General features: G+C 38.9%; 1 protein-coding gene across 5 annotated transcripts; it reads left to right on the top strand.

Annotated features, from left to right (window-relative positions):
- Positions 1 to 387: 387 nt before the first annotated feature.
- Positions 388 to 23949, top strand: MGST1 (microsomal glutathione S-transferase 1). Of its 5 annotated transcripts, none has more exons than XM_081250270.1 (4): positions 388 to 507; positions 7666 to 7813; positions 10010 to 10104; positions 23341 to 23949. In XM_081250270.1, the coding sequence occupies exons 2-4, from the start codon at positions 7688 to 7690 to the stop codon at positions 23585 to 23587; spliced, it is 468 nt and encodes a 155-aa protein (XP_081106396.1). In that variant the 5' UTR covers positions 388 to 507; positions 7666 to 7687; the 3' UTR covers positions 23588 to 23949. The 5 variants fall into 5 exon arrangements, with proteins under 5 accessions (XP_081106396.1, XP_081106397.1, XP_081106395.1 ...); XM_081250271.1 differs by lacking the exon at positions 388 to 507 and adding an exon at positions 932 to 1002; XM_081250269.1 differs by lacking the exon at positions 388 to 507 and adding an exon at positions 941 to 1034.
- Positions 23950 to 24784: the final 835 nt, after the last annotated feature.

Genomic DNA, 24784 nt, shown 5'->3' on the forward strand with positions numbered 1-24784 from the left:
GGTAAAATTAGGACAAAAAAAAAAAAAAAAAAAAGGAAGTACACCACACATAGCAGGTGGTAAATGGGTGAGAAGTATGACCAAGTGAGAAGTAACGTAGATGGAAATCATAAATCCTTAAACATGTCTAGATAAAGCCATGGAAGTTAGATCCATAAATACGGTTGTGGGTACTAGGAAGCTTGGAACTATCCTTAATCTAGATATTGGTGTTAGAATAACTACACCTTCTAACCCTAACTCTCTTGAAAGTCCCTGCAGAAAACCAAACTGAACTGATTGTGTAATGAATTGTGTAATGAACTGTAATGATCCAGTTTAAGCTCTTCCAGTTCCATTTTGGACTCTGAACAGGAGGGGACAGAATGCGGAAGCTAATTGTCCAGGATCACGGATTTGGAAGACTGGAAGCCTATAGGTGATCTTCGCCAAATGATACATTGTGTCAGTGCCAGCCTTTCGAGGAAGGCTTGCCACCAGAGCAGGGAAAGAGAAGTTCAACAGAAGGTAATTTTATCAAAGACTTCTCATCAGCGTCCCCCCAGCCCCCAAGTTTTGAATATTCTCTAAAGCTTTCAAAGCTTTCAACACTGAGATCTTTTAAAATTGTTTGCGGCTACACAGAAGTCGTCCTCCTTTGCCTCCTTTCCCACGCCCAAACTTGATGTGTCCCAATACAATGGCTAACGTCCCGAGGCGCTGCAGAGGGGAAATGGCCTTTCGGGAGGAGACTTTCCGCCGGCGCCAAAAAGAAGGGTTCAGAGAGGAGAACCGGTGGGCGGGGGGTGACTCCAGGGGGAGAAAAATCAGGCGATTTAGGGGAGGGTCTTGGCGAGGTTGGAAGTCGTGCTTTCGGCGCCCGAGAGCAAGTTCCGAGGAAATTAACCAGAGGGGGCGTGGCGCCTGCCTCCCACCCGCCCGCCCTCGCAATGAAAGTCACCGAGCGCCTGCGCGACCCGCCTCTGGGACCAGGTCGCTGTCTTTCTCCTGCTCGGATTCACAGTACGTGCCCGGGAGGGGTGTGTAAGCGACGGGTAAGGAGAGGGAAGCTGCGGGAAGGGGACCGGGGTGGCAGGTGTGTAGACTTGAGGGTCTCTGCCGACCTGAAGCTTCTTTGTTCCATGTAGCTGCTATGTGTTTGCTTTTCAGTCCATCGCTTTTAAAAGAGAATTTCATTCCTGTCCCCCTTGCAGGTAAATTGTCAAGCTCCAGGACTAAAACTTGAGAGAATTAAGTCTTTTTGTGTTTAAGTGATGATTGACCCACTTTGTCTTCTCAGACCAAGGTAGCATCCGCTTTGAAAGGGCCCCCTTGAACTTTTGGGGAATAAAAAGTACGTGCAAGTAATAGTAATCTAGAAAGTGGCTGCAGTGTAAGCAACTTCTGTTCATCCTAAGGGTGTAAAATCCTGCAGGGGCTCTGAGTTCAAGGACAAACTGGCCTCTGTACCTCCTGAAAGACAGGACTTGGTTCTCTTGGTTTGCTTTGATGAGCCACAGAAACATTAGCAAGTTAAAAAATAATAATAATTAACAAAGTGGAGGAGGACATGAATTAGACCCTACTAGATGAATTGGAGATTGGTAGAGTCTGCTGACTGGAGCCCTGGGAGGATTCTCAGCCCCCCAGTCTGGAGGCGAAAGCCATGTGGAAGGAGTAAAGGGGAAAGGAAGCCTTCTTTGGGAGTTGAGGCCTCAGCTGTTACTGCTATTGCTGGACTGGGGTGGGGGGGGACCAGGGTGCATGCAGATTCCATCTCCCTGCTTCCTTTGAAATAATCCCAAGGCCTCTTAGCAGTCCGGGCACCACATTTATTTTCTCCTTTTTCCTCTGCCTGTTTACTCCCCAAGAACGTGCCAAGTGGGCTGTAATCAAACATTGTTGAACGGCCTTGGAAACTTCTCCAGGTCTCCAGCTAACAGGCTTTAACCCAGTCTAGCCCAGTGTTCTCAGATCCCTAGCCTGCTGTGAAAACTAGACACACCTTTTGCATCCCCTGGGAGTTAGGCTGGTATTGAGTTTGACTGTCTTCTGCTTTTTCCAAAATAAGAGGCCTATGTGTGTTGACCATCTTTGTTCATCTTGAAAAATGGCAAATCGGTCCAAATTTGAATATTACTCTCTGTGGCAGACAAGGACAGTTTTTCTGAGGCTTTGTTTGAGAGTGGAGTTTCTTAATCGCTGAGTCCAGAAAAGGTCAGCATAGGCCCTTGGTAACGGCCTCCCCCCACCTCTCCCGCCAGAGCCAGAAGCATTTTCCTCCCAACACCTGGGCCCTGAAACTTGGAGGCCTTGTCTGCAGTCACCTCAGTCTATTCAGTAAATTCTAGAACTCATAAACAGCAATGAGACCACTGAATTATCTTTTTTCTTTGTCTCATGGGTACTGTTCTGTTGCTTTAAAAAGTCTAAAATTGCAGAGTCATGGCCCTGGGAATGCGTGCTCACATACTGTGTGTTGCACAATATTGATGTAGAAAGGCTGCTATAGATAAGCGAACTTTGCTCTTTTTGGCTAAGGGCCTATAAAGAGAAGAGGAATATTTCTCAGTTGGTAGTACCTATCACTCAACTGTGATAGACACTAAGGGAGCAGGGGTGGAATTCTGTGGGGTGCAGGGGACAAGACAGGAAGGGGATTTGACAGGAGGCGGCCCCCAGAAGGCCAGGGAAGTCTAGAATGTTTAGCCTGGATGGTAGATAGCCCACAAGTTCAACACTTGAGAAAACTGGGTTCCAGTCTCGGGCCCTCCACTGTGAATTTGGGTCAATTGCTCATTCTACCTCTCTGGGCCTCAGTTTCCTCATATGTTAAAGGGAGAGACAAATATTTGCTCTGAGTACCTTAGAGTTCTCCAGATTCTCAAGTGAGGTAATGTGATGGCGTTTGAAATCTCTAAAATGGTATCCTCAGTGCCTAGAACAGCACTTATTTATTTACCAAATACTTGTAGAGCACTTACTGGGTCCCACTGCCTTTCTAAGCACTTTGTACTTTATTCACTTAATGCTCACAAGAGTCCTGTGAGATAGGAAGTATTATTAACCTCATTTTTACAGGTAAGGTAAATTAATCGCAGTGGGTAAGTGGCAGAGTTGCATCCACCTGGACCACCATCTAGTTGCACAGTCTGTGTGAGCTCGACACGCAGCTCTTTGTCCTTTGTAAAGGCATCACCTCCACATTAGGGGACTGAGCCCCCCTCTCTGGCGATACAGGTAGAGATATTCTCCACTGTGCCAACCAATGCTGGACAATACAAGGAACAATACACTGTCCAGACAGAATACATCGTTGGAATCATTTATTTTCTATAACTCATCACCAAGTTTCATGTTTTGCTCTGCTTACCTTTCTTAGATTATTTCTGCTGCGTTCCTAGACTACTCAAATCACTGAACACTTTACCCTCCGAAGTATTATTACTACTGTACTGCTCTCCTCCCTCCTGGTGACCTTTCATGTACAAAGTTTCCAATAACTGTTTTTAGAGTGCAGTGCCTGGGCATGATGCAGGTTCAAGGCAACTTACTGACAAATTAGTTTCAAGAAAGGAAGTCTAGATCAGCACCACCTAATTTTGTGCTATAAATGACTCCTATTTCTTTTCTTTTTTTCTTTTTTTTTTTTTTTGCGGTACGCGGGACTCTTACTGTTGGGGCCTCTCCCGTTGCGGAGCACAGGCTCCGGACGCGCAGGCTCAGCGGCCATGGCTCACGGGCCCAGCCGCTCCACGACATGTGGGATCCTCCCGGACCAGGGCACGAACCCGTGTCCCCTGCATCGGCAAGCGGACTCTCAACCACTGTGCCACCAAGGAAGCCCGACTCCTATTTCTTAATGCCTTATCTTTAACTCTCCTTACCCCACCCTCAGATGTGCTGGGAGTGGACTATGTTGATCCCGAGAGGCGATTTGTGGACCCATAGTGTGTGATTCCAGAAGCTCAGTATTGGCCTGCTCCCAAAGCCACAGACTTGAGCTAAGGCACATTTTGGTGATTGAGAAACTCTCTGTGTAAAGTACACTTTGTGTGTTGTTCACATTTAGAGAAAAAGTCTCCCACTGACCTTTGCCTCCAACTGCTCATGTCTTTGTGTTTTTTTCCCACCGACAGGTCTGGAGGTCTTCTACTTTTTCTCTCTTCTTTCTATACCCATTTTCACTGAGAGAAAACCATTCTCTGGTTGCTAAATACACTTCATTCTGAGACCATTGGTGGGGATGTACAGAAACTGTTTGACTTTTAAAATTATGGTTGAATAGCAGCATTTCCTACTTGATAAACTTTTCTTAAATTTTAAAAAAATTAACACCTCTGCTGTGTTTCTTCATATCTCTGTCCAGAGGCATAAGACTTAGGGATTCCTTATTAAGCTAATTACTCGACCTGCATGCTGAAGGAGAGTGCAGTTTATTCATGACTCCCCCACCCCCTGCCATCCTAGAACAAGAGCAGAGACATTAAATTTTGCTAAAAGTATTATTTTGCACTGAGAAACGTCAACTGAAAAAAACACATAACGTGAGAGCTGGGAGTTCAGCCTTAGTTGAGGCTTTCTGAGGACTGTATCTCTTGAGAAACTGCTCTGAAGAGGTGCGGGTATCAGTATATATATGATTTTGGTGAAGGGGGTATGTGCAATCAAATGCACATCTTAGTAGAAGTTTGCTGCTGGTTATGAGGAATGGGTATCTCCATTAATGATGTTAGTGCTTTTCTAGGTATGAGAATATACAAAAAATTGGGCTCATAAAAATTTCTCCTGAAAATATCTAACTCTCTGAAGGCCTCTTCTGCCACTTTTTCCCAGTGCACACAGGGCCTCATTCCTGATCTGCCCTGAACTCCTTTCAGGGTGTGTTAAAGGTCAGCGACTGCATTGGCTAGTGACTTCATGCTTGTAGAATCAGATGGTGAGTGATATTTTTAGCTGGCAGAATCTATCTAACATACTTGCTTTTAAGACTACTGACTGTTGGAGGTGGGTTAATTTGCTACTGTGTGTGTGTGTGTATTTAAACTAAATACGGTTGACCCTTGAACAATGCAGGGGTTAGGGGGGCCAGCCTTCCACACAGTCGAAAATCCACGTATGACTGAACAGTCGCCCCCTCCTTATACTCGGTTCCTCTGTATCCATGGTTCTGCATCTGAAGATTCAACCAGCTGCTAATTGTTTAGCATGCTGGTACTTAGTATTGAAAAAATCCAAATATAAGTGGACCCACACAGTACAAACCCGTGTTATACAGGGGTCAACTGTACATTTCTATGTGTCTGAATCCAAGGAGTATATTTTTAGCCTACCTTTTAAAATAGGGGTTGCTTAGGAAGCTTTGGGTTTTTTATTGCCAAATGGGAGTAATACTTAACTTGTAGCATAATTGGAAAAGGAAGGAAGATAACAGATGGAAGGGGTGCCAGCACTGCCAGCTGCAGGGTAGGCACTCAGTCAATGTTCGTTGAATCAGAATTAAGCAGTCTACACTCTCTTGAAGGAGACAGTGCAGTGTGGTTGGTATACAAGATGTGAGGTCAGAGACCTGGGGTTTTGTTTTTTTTTTTACATCTTTATTGGAGTATAATTGCTTTACAATGGTGTGTTAGTTTCTGCTTTCTAACAAAGTGAATTAGTTATACATATACATATGTTCCCATATCTCTTCCCTCTTGCGTCTCCCTCCCTCCCACCCCTCTAGGTGGTCTCCCTGTGCCATGCAGCTGCTTCCCACTAGCTGTCTATTTTACGTTTGGTAGTGTATATATGTCCGTGCCACTCTCTCACTTCGTCCCAGCTTACCCTTCCCCCTCCCCGTGTCCTCAAGTCCATTCTCTAGTAGGAGAGACCTGGGTTTCTGTCCCAGCATGGCTGCTAAGTATCTCAAATTTCCATTTCATTCATATGTAGAATAGATATACTTATGAGAATTATAATTTTATGGTTATGAAAATTATGTAAGGTAATGCTAAGGTAAAGTACATGGTATAATTGGATGTGTAGCCAAGTCTTATAAAATTAAATATATATGTATTATATATGTGATTTATGTCCCATTCAACAGTAACATACAGACAACTATATGACCAGTAGCAGAGTATAGAAAGATACATAGGTTTACAGATTATTGGTAGATGGATAGATTGATCAGAATGATCACTCTAGGTTGCGTGCAGGGGTTGAGTTTTAAAGGCAGGAACAGATATGTCTACAAGAGACAACACTCCATGCTAAGCCTGTAAAATAGCGTTTAAGCTTGGGTATGAGAAAAGATATTTGTTTATGTAGAAGACATAGAAGATGTAGGTAGTGGGGCTGATAATAGAACAGAGGAGGTTAAAAAGAATGACTCTCAGATAGTGCGGAATTTCAGCTTTACCCTAAGTTTCTACCCACTTGGACTTCAGCATCACCCGTGTGTGCCTCTGTCTCCTTCCTGAGCACTTTCCTGGTTATACTTCTGACACCAGACTCAGGGAGTTACCTTCAGTTTACTCCTGACCGCTTTTAGGTGGAAGTAAATATGGAATGTGAAGTGACCTGAAGACTTCCGTAAAGTTAATCCTCCTCCCCTTGTGCCTTCTACAAAAGCATCATAAATGCCAATTTTTCACCTTGCATTTGCAAGCCTGTTGTTTTATGTTTCCATTATGCTGCTTCACCCTCTTCATTTGTGTTGATGGGAATGATGACCATGGTTTTGATGACAGCGATGATTGTGATCAGGAGATGATAAACTTTATTGAGGGTTTTCATGGGCCAGGCACTGTGCTAGGTATGTTCCACATGTTACCTCAATTAAATCCTGACAACAACCCACTAAGTTAGGAGGTGTTACTATTCCTGCCTTATAAATGAAGAAATTCAGTTTCACAGAGGCTAAGTCTCTCAACCAAGGTTAATAGCAAAATGGTGTGACTGGAATTAGAATCCTGGAGTCTGAGATCTTGAATACGACTGAAAGGACAAAAGGCTGTTAAGTTGAGCTTGTAAAGGAGGACATATGTTAGAACTTAAGCATTTCTAATCAAACATTAATGATGCTAAGTACTATGTACATAGTTTGATGTTTCTGAAGAGATCCATGGATTCTGTTTTTGTTGTGTCCCACTTGTGGCTCATCTTGATGCAAAAATATGATTTTTTTTTTTTTTTGCGGTACGCGGGCCTATCACTGTCGTGGCCTCTCCCGTTGCGGAGCACAGGCTCCGGACGCGCAGGCTCAGAGGCCATGGCTCACGGGCCTAGCCACTCCGCGGCATGTGGGATCCTCCCAGACCAGGGCATGAACCCGTGTCCCCTGCATCGGCAGGTGGACTCGCAACCACTGCGCCACCAGGGAAGCCCCCCAAAATATGATTTTATTTCTATCTTTAGAGCAGTTTGCCTGTTTATTTTTGCTTGTAATACCCCTTGCATTTTCATTTTCACTCAGTACTTGTTTGATGTCTTCAAGCTTAATGATATAGAACTAGAAAAAAACATAATAGTATTCATTTTGGAATTAAAAAAAAACCTAACTGATTATTTCTTCTTCAAATAACCCAAGATATCTTTAAGAACAGTGTGGTTAATGCTGCAGTATAAGCACATCAAGTGACCGTCAAGTTATTTGGGGTATTTCTGTCTGCTTTTTCCTATCTTGTCTAAAATTTTTTTAAGATTCCAGACCAAAATTGAAACAATGGTCGAGCTCACACAGCTAATGGAGAATGAAGTATTCATGGCCTTTGCCTCCTACACAACGATTGTTCTTTCAAAAATGATGTTTATGAGTACTGCAACTGCATTCTATAGACTGACAAGAAAGGTAAGACATTGGAGGCAATATTTTCTTTTAAGAGTTGAGATTCTGGAAAGCAATTTTCTTAAATTATTTTTTGTAAAGCCCAGTGGCATATTGTCCAATACTGTAAATGCAGTATGCAATCATTTGGTGCAGGTGGTTCTGATATATTTATGGAATGGATGCTTTTTCCTAGAAACTAGTAAATAGTTTTTTCATTGTAGCTTTTACCTTTTGTCATGCCACTTAGCATATGAGATTTCTGGAGTATCAAAGTTTTCAAGGAAACTTTTTGTGATTTTGAAGTTAATTTTGCCTACTAGAGTTTAGAAAATAGTCATTTTCTAGACAGTGAACTGGTGTTTTCAACTCTGTTACAGGTCAAGGATATGCCTTTGGTGACAGAATTAAAGTTCTTATTATCAGCAGAACCTCTTATGATTGGGATAAGGCATTTGAATTTTGTGTGGTTATGAATTCTTAAGTGGATAATATTTCTACCCATCATGATAAGAATGATTTTTTTAAAACTGGAGGCTTGGGGAAGGTGGTAGAAAGTTTTTGAAACACATAACCTATATTTAGGCAGGGTTTATGACAACAGTGATGGGGGTAAAGCAAAGCTACATTGACAAAGTTAAGTGCTTTTCATTGGTGTGGTCCCTGTGCCTATTCAGCAGCTTCTTTCTGGAAACCATCGTTTCTCTATTAGTCCCTGTCCTGAGTTTTTGGCCTCCAGAGCCTTGCTTTTATCTAGAAGTCACAGTCCTTCCTAAGGTATTTCCTCATTACTGTCTTGAGGTGTCATTTCTTCCCAGGGATATTTGCATTTTAATGGGGGCACATAGCCACATGTTTAACTCTCTAATGGGGCAAGGTGTTAGAGCAGCAGGCTCTAAAGTGGCTGCTACCACCAGATCCACACTGTCCTCTAGAAATGTCATGGCACCAAGGATAGCAGAAATGTTGCTTGTCTTAAAAGGAGAAGGGGATTCCAATCTGTGGAGTGCCAGTGATATATGTTAGGAGCCATGACACTCTTTGTGTGTGTCAGATCATGGAAGCATTTTACATAATTTTTAGCATTATCATGTGAGATGAGCTTTACTGTTCCTATTTTACAGATGAGGAAATACAAGTCAGAGAGATTAAGTAGCTTTCCCAAGGTTACACACCAATAAAGGGTGAGGCTGAGATTCAAATTCAGATTGGTTTAAATGAAAATCTCATGCACTTTACATTGTAATACCTTTATTTACTTATTCAAAATATATTTATTGAACATCCACTGTGGGCCAGGCAATTATTTAAGAACAAGACAGACAGATCTGACCTCAAGAGCTGATACTGTGTCACACTGCTGCCCACCAGTTCTCCTCAACATCTTTACCTGAAATAAATGTTCATGTCATATTAAGAAAAATATTATAATATTTATGAGGTTCCTCAGCTTAAATTAAGGCTAATTTTAGAGTTCGTGTTTTTCTTTATTATATATTATTAAATACTGGGACATACTTAAATATTTTTCAATGCGTGTTTCAAGTTTCAGGGAATGGGGAAATCATTTCAAACATCATAATAATGGCAGGAAGGAATACATGAAATATGCCCTAGAACATGTACTTGGTGTGTATAGGAATGTGATTCAGCTTCTTATATTTCACTGTATTGTTCAACACCAACTTCTAGTTAATTCAGAAAAAGAAAAGAGGCACACATATCCTAACCAAGTACAAAATACTTTTCCTGCCCCTCACTCTTTTATGCTGCACGCCTGTTCTCTGATATCCTTGGCAAGTAAACTTATGACTTTCATATGAGCCAACCAGTTAGAAATATTAATACTCTTGAGGGCAAGTGCATCAACATTACTGTAAAAAAATGCTAGTTCACCGTAATAGTCAATGAGGACTTAGAATTATGCTCCTTTTTTCCATTTTTGCTTCCTTTTCGCTATTATTATACATTGTTTTTTATTTACGTTCTTATTTATGCTTCTCTTAAAATTTTTTTTACACTGTTAATAAAAATTCAGATTTTAAGAAGAGATGCTTTCTGCTACCCCTGGGTTTGATCTATTGCTCCCATTTTTTTTTCATAATGACCAACTTGGATGCCTGTATTTCCTTCCATTAAAATGTAAATAGCTTATAAGATAGAGTTACCCCCATGTTACTTGGCATTTGAAATAGGTTTTTTCCTCGTTATTTGGAATAGGTTTTTGCCAACCCAGAAGACTGCGCAGGCTTTGGCAAAGGAGAGAATGCCAAGAAGTATCTTCGGACGGATGACAGAGTGGAACGTGTACGAAGGTGAACCCGCTGTCTCCTGAAATGATTTACTTGATCAAAGAATTTTGGTACCAGAGTTAAGTGAGGATGTTGGGGTCTTGAAGAAAGAAGGAAGAAAAGTCAATCCTTTTACCTAGTCCATATAATTATAGAAAATTAGCGATCTAGGTGTCTCCAACTATCACCGTGATTGCACATATTTCGAATTTAGCTTTTCTGTGCACTTTGTTGGGGTTAATGACTTTGTTCTGTGTAGGGATTTATCAAAAGTAATGACAGGTAGGAGGTGAAATGAGGATGGTAGATTCTTGCAGTTTTTGTCATCTTTCTCCAGAGGTGAAACTGTCAGCTTGTGTAAAAGGTTGAAGAACTAGGTATTTTAACATAAGATTCAAAATATGAACTTGGGAAATCTCTCCCTTTCCAATCTCTCTCTCTCTCTCTCTTCTTTGTAGACATTATGTTTAATATACTGAGAATGCAATAAACAATGAAAAGCAGTAAGCCAAGATACCATCTACACAGTTTCCTAATAATACCAGGAATATACTTATTTTAAAAGCACATTGAATTCTGGTTCTGGAGTATATTTCTTTTTTTTTTTTTTTTTTTTTTTTTTTTTGCGGTACGCGGGCCTCTCACTGTTGTGGCCTCTCCCGTTGCGGAGCATAGGCTCCAGATGCACAGGCTTAGTGGCCATGGCTCACAGGCCCAGCCGCTCCGCGGCATGTGGGATCTTTCTGGACCGGGTCACGAACCCGTGTCCCCTGCATCGGCAGGCGGACTCTCGACCACTGCATCACCAGGGAAGCCCTGGAGTATATTTCTTAATCCTTGTCATAAAGTCATGTAAATTGCAAACTTTTTTTCATCTTTACAGAGGTATTATTGACAAATAAAATTGTAAGATGTTTGAAGTGTACAATGTCATTTGATATATGTATATGTTGTGACAGGATTCCCTCTATTGAGTTAATTAACACATCCGTCACCTCACATATTTCATCTCCCCTCCTTTCTTTTTTGATGAGAACATTTAATTTCTACTCCTATAGCAACTTTCAGTTATACAATAACACAATACAGTGTTATCAACTATAGTCAGCATGTTATACTTTAGATCCTCAGACCTTGTTCATCTTATGACTGATGGTTCATACCTTTTTATCAACCTCTCCATATTTCCCCCAACCCCTAGCCCCCTGGCTACCACTACTTTCTGTTTCTATGAATTGGATTTTTTTTCCTTTTGGTAGATTCCGTGTATAAGTAATACCATATAATATTTGTCTTTCTCTGTCTTAATTATTTCATTTAGCCTAATGTCCTCCAGTTTCATCCAAATGACAGGATTTCCTTTTTTTAAGGCTGAATAATATTCCATTGTGTTTGTGTGTGTATGGTTAGGTTGTTTCCATGTCTTGGCTGTTATGAATAATGCTGCAATGAATGTGGGAGTGCAGACATCTCTTTGGGATAATGGTAGTTCTCTTTTTAATTGTTTGAGGACCTTCCATACTGTTTTCCATAGTGGTTATACCAGTTTACATTCCCAGCAACAGTGTGGAAGAGTTCCCTTTTCTCCACATCCTGGCAGGCATTTTCTATCTCTTGGCCTTTTCACAGTAGCCATCCTAACAGGTATAATGTGATAACTCACTTTGATTTAGGATGATTGGTGATGTTGAGCACCTTTCATGTACCTCTTGGCCAGTTGGATGTCTTCTTTGGAAAAATGGCTAATTGGGTCTCATTTTTTAATTGGGTTATTTTTACTTGTTTATTTGTTTTGGGCTGTGGAATTGTATGAGTTCCTTATATATTTTGAATATAAGCCCTTATCAGATATGTGGTTTCCAAATATTTTCTCCCATTCCATAAGTTACCTTTCAATTTTGTCGATGGTTTCTTTTGCTGAGCAGAAGCTTTTTGATTTGCTGTAGTCTCATTTGCTTGTTTTTGCTTTTGTTGTCTTTGCTTTTGGTGTCAAACCTAAAAAATCATTGCTAAGGCCAATGTCAAAGAGCTTACCAACTATCTTTTCCTTCTAGAAGTTTTATGGTTTCAGGTCTTACATTCAAGTTTTTAATCCATTTTGAGTTGATTTTTGTGTATGGTGTAAGATAGGGTCCAGTTTCACTCTTTTGCTTGTGGAAATGTAGTTTTCCTGACACAATTTATTGCAGAGGCTGTCCTTCCCTATTGTGTATTCTTGGCTCCTTTGTAAAAAATTAATTGACTATATATGTATGGGTTTATTTCTGGACTCTCTATTCTGTTCCTTTGATTGATGTGTCTGCTTTTATGCCAGTACAATACTGCCTGGATTACTATAGTTTTTTAATGTAGTTTAAAATCAGGAAGTATGATGCCTCAAGCTTTGTTTTTATTTCTCAAGATTGCTTTGGATATTCAGGGTCATTTGTGGTTTCACACAAATTTTGGGATTTTAAAAAAGTTCTCTAAAAATGCCACTGGGATTTTGAGAGGGAGTACATTAAATCTGTAGATTGCTTTGGGTAGTGTGGACATTTTAGCAATATTAATGTTAATTCTTCCAATCTATGAGCATAGAATATCTTTTCATTTATTTACGTCTTTTATTTCTTTCATCAGTGCCTTATAGTTTTCAGTGTATAGATCATTCACATCTTTGTTTAAATTAATTTCTAAGTATTTTATTCTTTTTGCTGCTAATTTAAATGGAATTGTTTTCTAAGTTTCTCTTTCTGATAGTTCATTGTTAATGTATAGATATGCAACTGATACTTTTCATTGTAGTTTTATTGAAATTTGAGCAAGAATTTGGCTTTGATATTCTTCAACATAATATTTTTGTGTATTGATCTCATATCCTGAGACTATACTGAATTCATTTATTACTTCTAACAGTTTTTGGTGGAATTAGGTGAGTGTTTTTGATATAATATCATATCATCTACAAATAGATACAGTTTTACTTCTTTCTTTCTGTTTTGGATGACTATTTCTTTTTCTTGATTAATTGCTCTGGCTAGGATTTCCAGTACTATGTTGAATAAAAGTGATGAGAGTGGGCATCCTTGTCTTGTTCCTGATCTTAGAGGAAAAATTTTTGGCTTTTCACCATTGAGTACCATGTTAGCTATGGATTTGTCATATATAGCGTTTATTACATTGAAGTACATTCCATCTATAACCCGTTCATTGTGAGTTTTTATCATGAAAGGACTTTGGGTTGTCAAATGCTTTTTCTGCTTCTATTTTTTTAAATTAATTAATTTATTTATTTTTGGCTGTGTTGGGTCTTTGTTTCTGTGTGAGGGCTTTCTCTAGTTGTGGTGAGTGGGGGCCATTCTTCATCACGGTGCACAGGCCTCTCACTGTCGTGGCCTCTCTTGTTGCGGAGCACAAGCTCCAGATGTGCAGGCTCAGTAGCTGTGGCTCATGGGCCCAGTTGCTCCACAGCATGTGGGCTCTTCCCAGACCAGGGCTTAAACCTGTGTCCCCTGCATTGGCAGGCAGATTCTCAACCATTGCACCACCAGGGAAGCCCCTGAGAAGATTTTTATCTTTCATTTTGTTAATGTGAAGTATCACACAGATTGATTTGCAGATGTTGAGCCATACTTGCATCCCTGGAATAAATCTCACTTGATAATGGAGTATGATCCTTTTGATCCTTTCAGTTAAACTGTTTAATTTGTTTTGCTAATATTTTGTTGGGGATTTTTGCCTCTATGTTCATCAGGGATATTGGCCTGTAATTTTCTTTTCTTGTAGTGTCCTTATCTGACTTGGATATCAGCGTAATACTGGATTTGTAAAATGAGTTTGTAAATGTTCCCTCCTCTTTTATTTTTTGGAAGAGTTTGAGAAGGATCAGTTTTAATTCTTCTTAGGGTGTTTGGTAGAATTCACCAGTGAAGCTGTCTGGTCCTGGATTTCTTTGTTGGGAAGTCTTTAATTACTGATTCAATCTTCCTACTAGTAATTGGTCTGTCCAGATTTTCTATTTCCTCATGATTCAGTCTTGGGAGTTTGTATTTTATGAAGAATGTAACCATTTCTTCTAGGTTGTCCAATTTGTTGGTGTATAATTGTTCATGAGTCTATTTTGACCTTTGTATTTCTGTAGTATCAGTTTGAATGCCTTCTTTTTTAATTCTAATTTTATTTATTTGAGCCCTCTCCCTTTTTTTCTTGGTAAGTCTTGCTAAAGGTTCATTTATTTTATCTTTTCAAAAAAATCAGCTCTTAGTTTCTTTGATCTTTTTACGGTCTTTTTAGTCTATTTCATTTATTTCTACTCTGATCTTTGTTATTTCTTTCCTTTTACTAATTTTGGGCTTAGTTTGCTTTTCTTTTTTTAGTTTCTTGAGGTGTAAAGTTAGGATGTTTATTTGAGATCTTTCTTTTTTCTTAATGTAGGTATTTATCACTTGTATAACCTTCCCTTTTAGAACTGCTTTTGCTGCATTCCATGAATTTTGGTATATTCTGTTTCTGTCTTTGTCTCAAGACATTTTTTGATTTCTCTTGATTTTTTCTTTGACCCATTGGTTGTTTAGTAGCATGTTGTTTAATCTCCACATTTGTGAATTTTCCAGGTTTTTTCTTTTTTTTGTAGTTGATCTTTAGTATCATACTGTTGTGTTTGGAATAGATGCTTGATATGATTTCACACTTCTTAAATTTATTAAGGCTTGCTTTTTGGCCTAACATATGATCTGTCCTGGATAATGTTCCATGTGTTCTTGGGAAGAATGTGTATTCTGTGGCTTTTGGATGTAAAGTTCTGTAAATGTCTTTTTAGGTCCATCTGATCTAAAGTACAGTTTAAGTTCAGTGTTCCCTTATTGATTTTCTTTCTGGATGGTCTATCCACTGTTGAAATTGGGATATTGAATTCCTCTACAATTGTGGTATTGTTCTTTCTCCTTCAGATCTGTTAATATTTGCTTTATATATTTAGGTGTCCTATGTTGGGTGCATAAATGTTTACCAGTGTTATATCCTCTTGATGAATTGACCCACTTTATCATTATATAATGACCTTGTTTGTCTCTTGTTACAGTCTTAGGCTTAAAGTCTGTTTTGCCTGATATAAGTATAGCTACTTAGCTTTCTTATGGCTTCCATTTGCATGGAGTATCTTTTTCCATCCCTTCACTTTGAGAGTATGTGTGTCCTTAAAGCTGAAATTAGTCTCTTTATAGGCAACATGTTGTTAGGTCTTGTTTTATTTTTATCTATTCAATCATTCTGTGTCTTTTGATTGGACAATTTAACCCATTTTCATTTAAAGTAATTACTGAGAGCTATGTACTTATTGCCATTTTGTTAATTTTTTTCTGGTTGTTTTGGAATGCCTTTGTTCCTTTGTTTCTCTCTTCCTTTGTGATTTGATGATTTTCTCTAATGGTAAGCTTTGATTGCTTTCTCTTTATCTTTTGTGTATCTACTGTAAGTTTTTACTTTGTGGTCACCCTGAGTCTTACATAAAACATCTTGTGTTTATAATAGTCTATTTTTTAAGTTGATAACAACTTAGCTTTGAATGCATACAAATGCTCTACATTTTTACAATCCTCCCCCCACATTTTATGTTTTTGATGTCACAATTTTCATCTTGTTATTTTGTGTATCCACTGACAAATTATTGTAGTTACAGTTATTTTTAATACTTTTGTCTTTTAATCTTTATACTAGAGTTATAGGTGATTTAACCACCACCATTATGTTAGAGTATTTTGACTTTAACTATATGTTTACTTTTACAAGTGAATTTTATACTTTCATGTTTTCCTCTTTAGTGTCCTTCAGTTTCAACTTGAAGAACTTGAACAATTTTTAATAGGGCTGGTCTAGTGGTGATAAACTCCTTTAGTTTTTGTTTGTCTGGAAAACTATCTCTCCTTCAATTCTGAAGGACAACTTTGTTGGGTAGTGTATTCTTAGCTGGTAGTTTTTTCTTACAGAACTTTGAATATATCATCCCACTCTCTCTGGCTTGCAAAATTTCTGATAAAAAAATCTGCTGATAATCTTATGTGGGTTCCCTTGTATGAAACAAGTTGCTTTTCTCTTGCTGCTTTTAAGCTTCTCTCCTTGTCTTTAACTTTTGATAAGTTAATTATAATGTGTCTCGGTGTGGGTCTCTTTGGATTCATCTGTTTTGGTACTTTCTGAGGTTTTTGTAGCTGAATGTCTATTTCTTTCTTCAGATTAGGAACATTTTCAGCCATTACTTCTTTGGGTAAGTTTCTGCCCCCTTTTCAGTCTCATACTTCTGATACCTCTATAATGCATATATTGGTCTTTTTGAGGGTTTTCCATAAGTTCTTTAAGCTATTGTCACTCTTTTTCATTATTTTTTCTTTTTGTTTCTCTGATGGATGAATTCTGCTGCACTGTCTTCAAGTTTGCTGAACCTTTCTTCTGCTTGATCTAATCTGCTGTGACCTCCTTTATTGAATTTTTTTAATTCAGTCATATTCTTCAGCTCTGTGATTTCTGTTTGTTACTTTAAAAATATTTTCTATTTCTGTTGAAATTCTCACTTTGCTCATGCATTGCTCTCCTGACCTTGATGAGCATCTATGACCATTATTTCCATCAGGTAAATCACCTATCTCTATTTCAGTAAGATCTGTTTCTGTAGATTTATCTTGTTCTTTTGTTTGGAACATATTTCTCTGTTTCTTTATTTTTCTTTATTCTCTGTGTTGGTTTATGTGCATTAGATAAAACAACCACCACTCCCAGTCTTGACAGAGTGGTCTCATGTGGGAGACGAACCTTGTCAATTAGCTTGAGCTTCTGGTTGTCTCTCAAACCTTTGTGATTGTCCAAGCTGCCTTCTTTGTTTCTACTGGCTCCCAGTTTTTGAGTGTGTGCCAAGACTTTTCAAGTGTTCCAAAGAGGAGGATCACAGTCAGCAGCTAGCTTCAAGCTGATTGGAAGCTGGACTCTCAAACAACAGCTGGGAAAGTAGGTAGTTAAGCCCCTTCCAGAGAGAAACTGGGATTTGGGCATTTTTCCTGGGCTCAGGTGTATAGCTGTGGGGAGAGCTCTTGTACCTATTAAGAAACTGCTTCCTTGTTTGCTATAGTCCTGTGGAAGTCATGAATGCAAGACCCATTGGCTATCAGAGCCAGGCAATCCAGGAGCCTGTCCCTTCAGTAGTAGCTGCAAAAGTTGAGGTGCCAGAAGTGCATACAAGCTCCTTCCAAGGAGATACTGGCAACTTGGAGTGGGCTAGAGGGAGAAGGTGAGGGATGTGTCTTCTGGCTTCTCCAGGCTCTGAGGACGATTATAGTCATTCCCTAGATGCATACTGAATTAGAAGCCTGACCCTCAGCAGCAGCTTTAAAGTATACAGATGAACGCCTTTTAGGGAAAGACTGGAAGATGGACATTTTTGCCTGCTCCCTCTTCACTGAGCCTTGGGGGTGGGCGTAGCTGTGGCAAGTGCTTGTGCTTGTTGAGAACTGCTTCTTTGTTTGCTGTATTCCTGTGGGACTTGTGAATGGTAACACTATTGGCTGTCAGAGCCAGGTGATCTAGAGACCCATCACTTGGGCTGCAGCCATAAAAGCTGAGGTACAGATGTGTGTAGGCTCCTTCTGGGGAGATACTGGCGACTTGTTTTGGGCTAGAAGGAGAAAATGGAGGAGGTGTCTACTGGCTTTCCTAGGAAGGATCAAAGCCAGACCCTAGATGCAGTCTAACTGGAAGCTTGATCTTTAGGTAGCAGTTTTTAAAGTATGCAGGTGGATCTCTATCTGGGAAAGACTGGGAGGTGGGCATTTTTGCCTGTTCCCTCTGTCCTGAGTCCTGGGGGAATAGCTACAAGTCTCATGCACTTGTTAACAACTTTGCTTTTGTTTGCTATAGTCCTTTGGGTCTCCAAAATGCAATCCTCACTGACTTACAGAGTTAGCTGTTTTCGTGGGAGCCTGTTTTTGGGTGAAAGTCTTAAAGGTTGGGGCACTAAATATGAGGTCTAAACCTTTTCTCCTCAGGGAGAAGCTGGGAGTTGAGAATTCCCTTCCGACTGTATGGTGCTGTTCTGGGGGTCGGGTTTATAGCAAGATTTTCCTCAGCCTTTCCTTATCCATTTCGATGTGGGTATTTTCTCATTCTCTCAATGGGGTAGAAGTTGCTCAGCTAGTTTCTGGATTTCTTTCAGAGGTAATTGCTCCATGTGTAACTGTCCATTTGGTGTATCTGTGGAAAGAGGGGAGTTCAGGAGCCCTCTATGTCACCATCTTGGCCGACCTTCTCCCCACCGCAAAATTTTTTATATTGAGATTCCATTGCCAATCCATTAGTTACCTTTTTCTAACATGTGAAACATTAAAGTTATGTACCGTCTTCATTTAGTATTTTCTAATGCTCATCTAAACTGTAGTACAATTCTAGACACATTTCACGGAATAAGCAAAATTATATAAAATTAAAGAAGCAGTGAAGAGTTTTCATAGCCATACTTAAACATTTAGATATTTAGTTTTGTGATGAATAGTTAAGATATGAAACATCATGAATATATTTGACTACACTTCTTCAATTTGGTGAGTATAAATAGATAATGAAATGGGGACTGAAAGAAAGAATTTTACTTCTGTAATTCACGTATCTGCTGCAGCATCAAATCCCTTTGGAATCTAGATCATATTTGCATCATCACTTTTGACTTCCTGGAAAGTCTGAAGCCCCTCCCAAGATTTCTGCAGATTCCCTTATGGTATATAGTCTCAAGATTAACTCAGTCTGCAATCCTGCATTTGTGCATGTTTCCATATTCTGCATTTTGTTAGGCTGATGTAAACTTGGTTCTTTCCTCAACTCTCTCAACAAATCAAGTTAAAAATGTGATAAAAATAGACCTGACTAAATCAAGGTGCAGAGTTTACAGTATGGCAACACAAACATTTCAAGTTGTGTGGTACAGTGCTCTGTCCTTCAGCATCCTCTCCCTGGGGAAATTGCATTGTGCCCCCTTCACCTCACAAAATGGTCATCATTACACAATTGTGCAGGCTATTCTTTTACCCCATGTACTTCTCCGCTCCTCCAGTACCGAAACTTAATTTTTTTATTTATGCAAAAGTTTAATCTCAAATTATTTATCAAGCAAGAATGGCTTTTTCTAAGGGGAAGTCTATGCTAGATAGTTAGAATAAAAATTTGACTTCTCCTTCACTTAGTTATATATTTGTTAAATCAGCAGTCCTACTGATTAAAGTGGCCAGTTTTAAAATGGATTGTGTCAAGAATATGGATCTAAAATAGTATTAGGAATCTCTCAAAGAAGCAATGTGAAAATTTCAAACAGTATCAGAGGAAAATTATATGTGTTATGATGAAAAATAATAAAAATTAGAAAAGGTGAATAAAGCTTTGTGGAGTTATCAAAACCACTAAAGAGAAAGTAAGCAGTTTAAAGCTTTGTCTCATCCTTTTTGTGCATCCCTTTTAGGGAAGGTAATCAAATACATGATGCTAATCATGATCCTATGCTCATAAAATTTCCCAGAACTTGAAAGTGACAACAATTAGACCTTTAGTAGCATTAGTAAGTTTGAAAGGAAGATCAGAGTAATTCTCACCTATGAAAACTTAGCAACAGATATTTTATTTGGGGATTTTTAGATTCCTCCCCACTCTTCCTTCCCAGCCCCTACTTCTATCTCTCCTTGCCCATGGGATTGTATTTCTAAAGGAGAAAGCCATTATCTAAGCTGATCTTCTCATCAGGTTGTGAACAACAAATAAAATTTAGTGAGAATGATTGACCTTAGCTGTGAAAGGAGTCAGTGTCTTCGAGGAGGTGCAGCCACTGTGTGTCCAGCGCCTCCTGGCGCTCAGACACTGGCTTTTCAGTGAGGCAAGAAAGAGAGTGTCCAGGAAAGACAAGGCATCCCGTCAGATCAGATCAGTCCCATCAAAAAATTTCCTACTAACAAACCTCTTTTGGAGATACATTTCAGAGAAAGAGTTTCCAGAATCTCCACTTTCCATTTTTAACCTAGAATTTTTCTTTTTCATTACTTCCACATGTAATTATCACGTTATTTCTATTAGCATATTTCAGTGACAGGGACAGAACTTGGCTACAAAGGAAGTGAAAATTATGCTTTCAGGTATGCAATAGTGAGAAAATTAATACATTCTACACATATGGAACACTTAATTAAAAATATAAAGTAATATGTGTTGAAATGTCAAGATAAGTAGCCTAAAGTTAGTTATTTATATTCTGGGCAGACAGAAATCAGTGATGATCAGAAAGCCTTTTACATTATGCATTTATTTAATCCTATCCCATCTCGTTCTAGAAAGAATTCAAGACCAAATGTGTTCCCTACAACAAGGTAAAAAGAAAGTTGTATGGTAATCAGGGCAGCTGGAGAAATACAGAGTAACATTCAAAAGAGGAAAAGGAGGGTGGTATTTAGGAAGAGGAGAGATGTTTAGAATAGGCTATGTTCAAAGGTAGAGAATACCCCTTCACTGAAACTGTTCAGTGGAGTCCAGGTGATACTCACTGGGGATTCTTCAAGGAATTGGAGCATGGGCTAGGATTTGAGCCAGATGACTTCCCTTCTGGCCCCAGTGCATGAAGGAAGCATTTATTGAGAGATTACTGTGTGTGTCTCACTGTCACTTCTTTTATTGGAGTGCTATAAAATAGCTTTAAGACTGGGTTCCTGACCTTGAGGGGGTTTATAACTTTTCCCCTAAAAATAAGACCAACATTCATGTAGTACTTAGAGAATGATATAAAGCAGTCTCCCATTAGATGTTATGTCGTGAGGTACAGGGTATTAGTTCCTAGGGTATTTAGGAATATTTCATAAAGGAAGAAGCTGAAGAATGTTAGGGCTTGAGGAGAAGGAGGGGAGAGATCACGTCAATTTGGGAAAATTTCTTTGTGGGAATTCGGACATACTGCTGCTGTATGCTGAGCATGAAGAACTTTGGGTAAGAGAAGGGAGTCAGCAAGTCTGGTGTGAAGCTCCTTTTGTAGTTGGCCATCCCCTGATAATTCTCAAAGATGTCTAGCAATTCTGGTCTAGGTCAGGGCGATGCTGAGATCCAAGTGGTTCTGATCTGACTAGGAAGGTGTGACTGGTGCATCATAAGCACAGAGCAGGGTTGATGGGAAGGTCAGCCCAGAGCAAGCTTGCCCCAAGGAGCATCTGCCTGAAGGAGAAAGGAAACAGGGACACAGGATGATGGAGAGGGGGAAATAGACCCCGGTAGAAGGTGGTCACACATAAAGATGGATGTCCACCAGGTATTAGATTTTGGTAGCTGTCTAGGAATGACATGAAAACGAAGGAAGCTGCCCCTCTAGGATGAGTTCTGTTGTTTGAGCAGAGGAGGGGTTATGGTGGAAGGGTGATACTGAACTACAGCAGGAGCTGACTGGGAGAGTTGGGTAAGCACGTGCCTGGCTCAGGGTCTAAAAAAGAAGAGCATATATAATAGCATAAATTAACATAGACTATGAGGCTCCATTGAAAACAGGCCTTACTAGGACAATAAGGAGTGCCATCTCTGAGACCATTTTGAGGGCCAAGGACAGGGAAAGAGAATTGAAGAGAGAATAAGATAGAGAGGGGGAAGCCAGAAAAAAATAGAGGGGCCAGTAAGGTCCAAGGAAGGCCTGCCTTTGAACTTCCTTCCCTCTCCCTCCACTGGAGCTCTTTACCCCTTATTATCTTTGACTTTCTTCTCTTCTATTTGCCAATTGCTTAATACAGGCTTAGAAGTAAACACACTTCCACAGGGTCTCACCATTATAGGTTCCTTCCCAACTTTAAAATGTCTGTCCTTTTAGAATGTTGTGAAGGAGAAAAGTAACATGGCCAAGATGGGAGGTGTAGATATATCTGTGGTCCAGCAGGGGAGTTCAAAGGACCCAAACAAATACCCTTGGTGTAATTGGTGAAGCAGGCTCTTCTTTAGTAGAAAATAGTATTCCTGTCCTTTCTTGCCCACCTCACTCTCAGTAACCCTTGGGTTGTTCCATGAAAGAGAAGGGACAAGAACTCCCATACCTTTCTGTCTTGGCTTTTATTCAGGAACAGGCAGTTGTTTATTTAAATCTTTCAAAACTGTTACTTACCTAGGTTACTGTCACATTCTTCATACCTTTATGTTGTCATCATCTTTGTCAAAAAAAAAAAGGTGATGAGAAAGGATAATGTACAGGAAACAGGAGAAAGGAAAGGAGGGGAGGAGAATGGTGATCATTGAGCAGGCAATCTGTAATAGTTACATTTTTTGCTAAAAGAAAAGAGAGTAACATAAAACAAATATTTTTCATTTTGAAATATGTATCAATAGCTGATAAGCTCTATCAAAATCTCAATTTCTAGTCTAGATTCTTAAGCAGTTTTTTAACTCTGGAGACTTGAACAGGGGTACCAAGTTTTTGAAGATTAAGCAGTTTAAAAAAATGTCAAGTCAATAATAGATGTGCCTTGTATTCACAATCCTAGCCAGAGGTGCCATGAATTGGAGGAAAACCATGCTTTCTGTTTTCTTATAGCTGTGGTATGAAATTCCAATCAAGGAAATATGTCTTTCTCTTTATTGTCTATCAATTTTGTGTATGCTTTGCACTTTGCTCCATCACTACTAACTAATTCCTTTTGCAATTTTAGGATAGGTTGGCTAAATTTTTTCCCATGTTTGAAAGACTAGTTATGTATTCTATTATATGGATGTAGAGAGCATGAATTTCTTGATATTAAATTGGTAAATTGATTCTTGGCAACCTAGTGGATTGGGTGAATGGGCAAGGGTGGTCTCAGGAGCCATTTTGTAGACTAGCACAAGTGAGGGAGGAGTCTTAAGAAAGATCATAACCAAAAGGATTTTCTTCTTTTGGGAAGAAGAGTTTTTATAAGAAGAATCTTGAATTGCTGTTGTATGGAACTTAGAAGAAAAAGTATTTTATATGTATAAAAATGGAGTGAGTTTTATCATATAGATGCAGTTTTGATAGTCTTGAAAGCGCAAAAAGCCTTCTCTGTTGTATGCTGAGATACACTACAATAAAAGAAACAAGATAATGAGACATTCTAAATAAGAGTCAAGTGGGTAAGGAAGCAAGGGAATTTGAGAGAAATAAAATAAATCTTACTTTGCATATTTAAGATCCATTAACACTTCTATTTAGTTTCAGAAGAGAGGGAAAAATGAATATATTTCTGCTGATTTTGAAATTTGTGTTTTACAAGTCATCTTTTTCCACAGAGCCCACTTGAATGACCTCGAAAATATTGTGCCATTTCTTGGTATTGGCCTTCTGTATTCCTTGAGTGGTCCAGACCTCTCTACTGCCATCCTGCACTTCAGGCTCTTTGTTGGAGCACGAATCTACCACACACTTGCATATTTGATACCCCTTCCCCAACCAAATCGCGCTTTGGCTTTTTTCCTTGGATATGGAGTTACACTGTCAATGGCTTACAGATTGCTGAGAAGTAGGTTGTACCTGTAAAGAGAATCATACAACTCATCATCCAGTGATTTTCTAACAATTCTGTACTTCCAATTTATAACAAATACTTTTTAAGATTTTAAGTGGGAAGGGAGCAGAGAAATTAAGATAGGGAAAACCTAGTCTGAATATTAATGTCACCAATATCCTTTATTCTTTTTTAAGATTTGCACTAGAAATTTAACATAATTTTTAACTCTTTTGTCTTATTCTTAAAGTACTTTGTTTTAAATTTTGATTGTAATTTGTAACATTATTCAACATTTCATATTTTAAATCTTTAGAAAGAGTAAGTACATGTATGTTAAACTTGTATTTCAGTATTGCTGAAATCGGCGTATGAAATAAAGAATTTAAAGAACAATTTCATTTGGTTTTATTTTTCCCAACATATTTTCAAAAGTTTCAAACCTACAAACAGGTAGAAAAGTAGTACAATGAACTTCTATATGCCTTTCACCTAGATTTACCAGTTGTTAACATTTCCCCATATTTGCTTTAGCTCTATCACTCAATGTTTTTTCTGAACAATTTGAAAGTAAGCTGCAGATACTGTATCATGCATTTAAGATACTTCGCTCCTAAATACTTCAACATGTATCTCCTGTGTACAAAGCAGTCTCCAAATAATCATACCATTCTCACACCAAAGAAATTTAACTCTAATACTATATTTATTTAACATACACAGTTCATATTTAAATTCCTCAATTTTTCCAATACTGTCTTTTATAACTGCTTTATTTTTGATCCAGGAATCAAACAAGGACATCACACTGCCTTTTGTTATCATTTCTATTGAGTTTTCAATAAAATGGATGAGTTCTTTCATTTTTTTTCATCTTTTATGACTGGCATTTTTTGAGAAGTTTAGGCTGGTGGTTTTATAGAATGATCCTTAATCTGATTTGGTTTTGTATATTATTTTCTCATTCTTAGATTCAAGTTAAACATTTTTGTCAATGTTGTGTTCTTCAGATTATAGCACATTAATAGACATATGATGTCAGTTTGTCCCATTAGTGGTGATCAGTTCAGTAAGGTAGAAATCGACCAGATTTATTCACTGTAAAGCAATCTTTTTGTAATTGTATTTAGGGTGATAAATTGAGACTGTGCAAATCCTGTCCTCCTACAAACTTTCACCCAATGGATTCAGCATCAAATATGCTCAGTTTTGTTTCTATATAAAAATAT

The sequence above is a fragment of the Mesoplodon bidens genome (genome assembly GCF_964165515.1).
Source record: "Mesoplodon bidens genome assembly, chromosome: 11".
NCBI classification, from domain to species: Eukaryota; Metazoa; Chordata; class Mammalia; order Artiodactyla; family Ziphiidae; genus Mesoplodon; species Mesoplodon bidens.

Coding starts and splice junctions, on each gene's coding strand:
- MGST1 (XM_081250270.1), top strand. CDS start 7,688: ATGGTCGAGCTCACACAGCTAATGGAGAATGAAGTATTCATGGCCTTT. Junction 7,814..10,009: donor TCTATAGACTGACAAGAAAG/GTAAGACATTGG, acceptor TATTTGGAATAG/GTTTTTGCCAACCCAGAAGA. Junction 10,105..23,340: donor AGAGTGGAACGTGTACGAAG/GTGAACCCGCTG, acceptor CTTTTTCCACAG/AGCCCACTTGAATGACCTCG.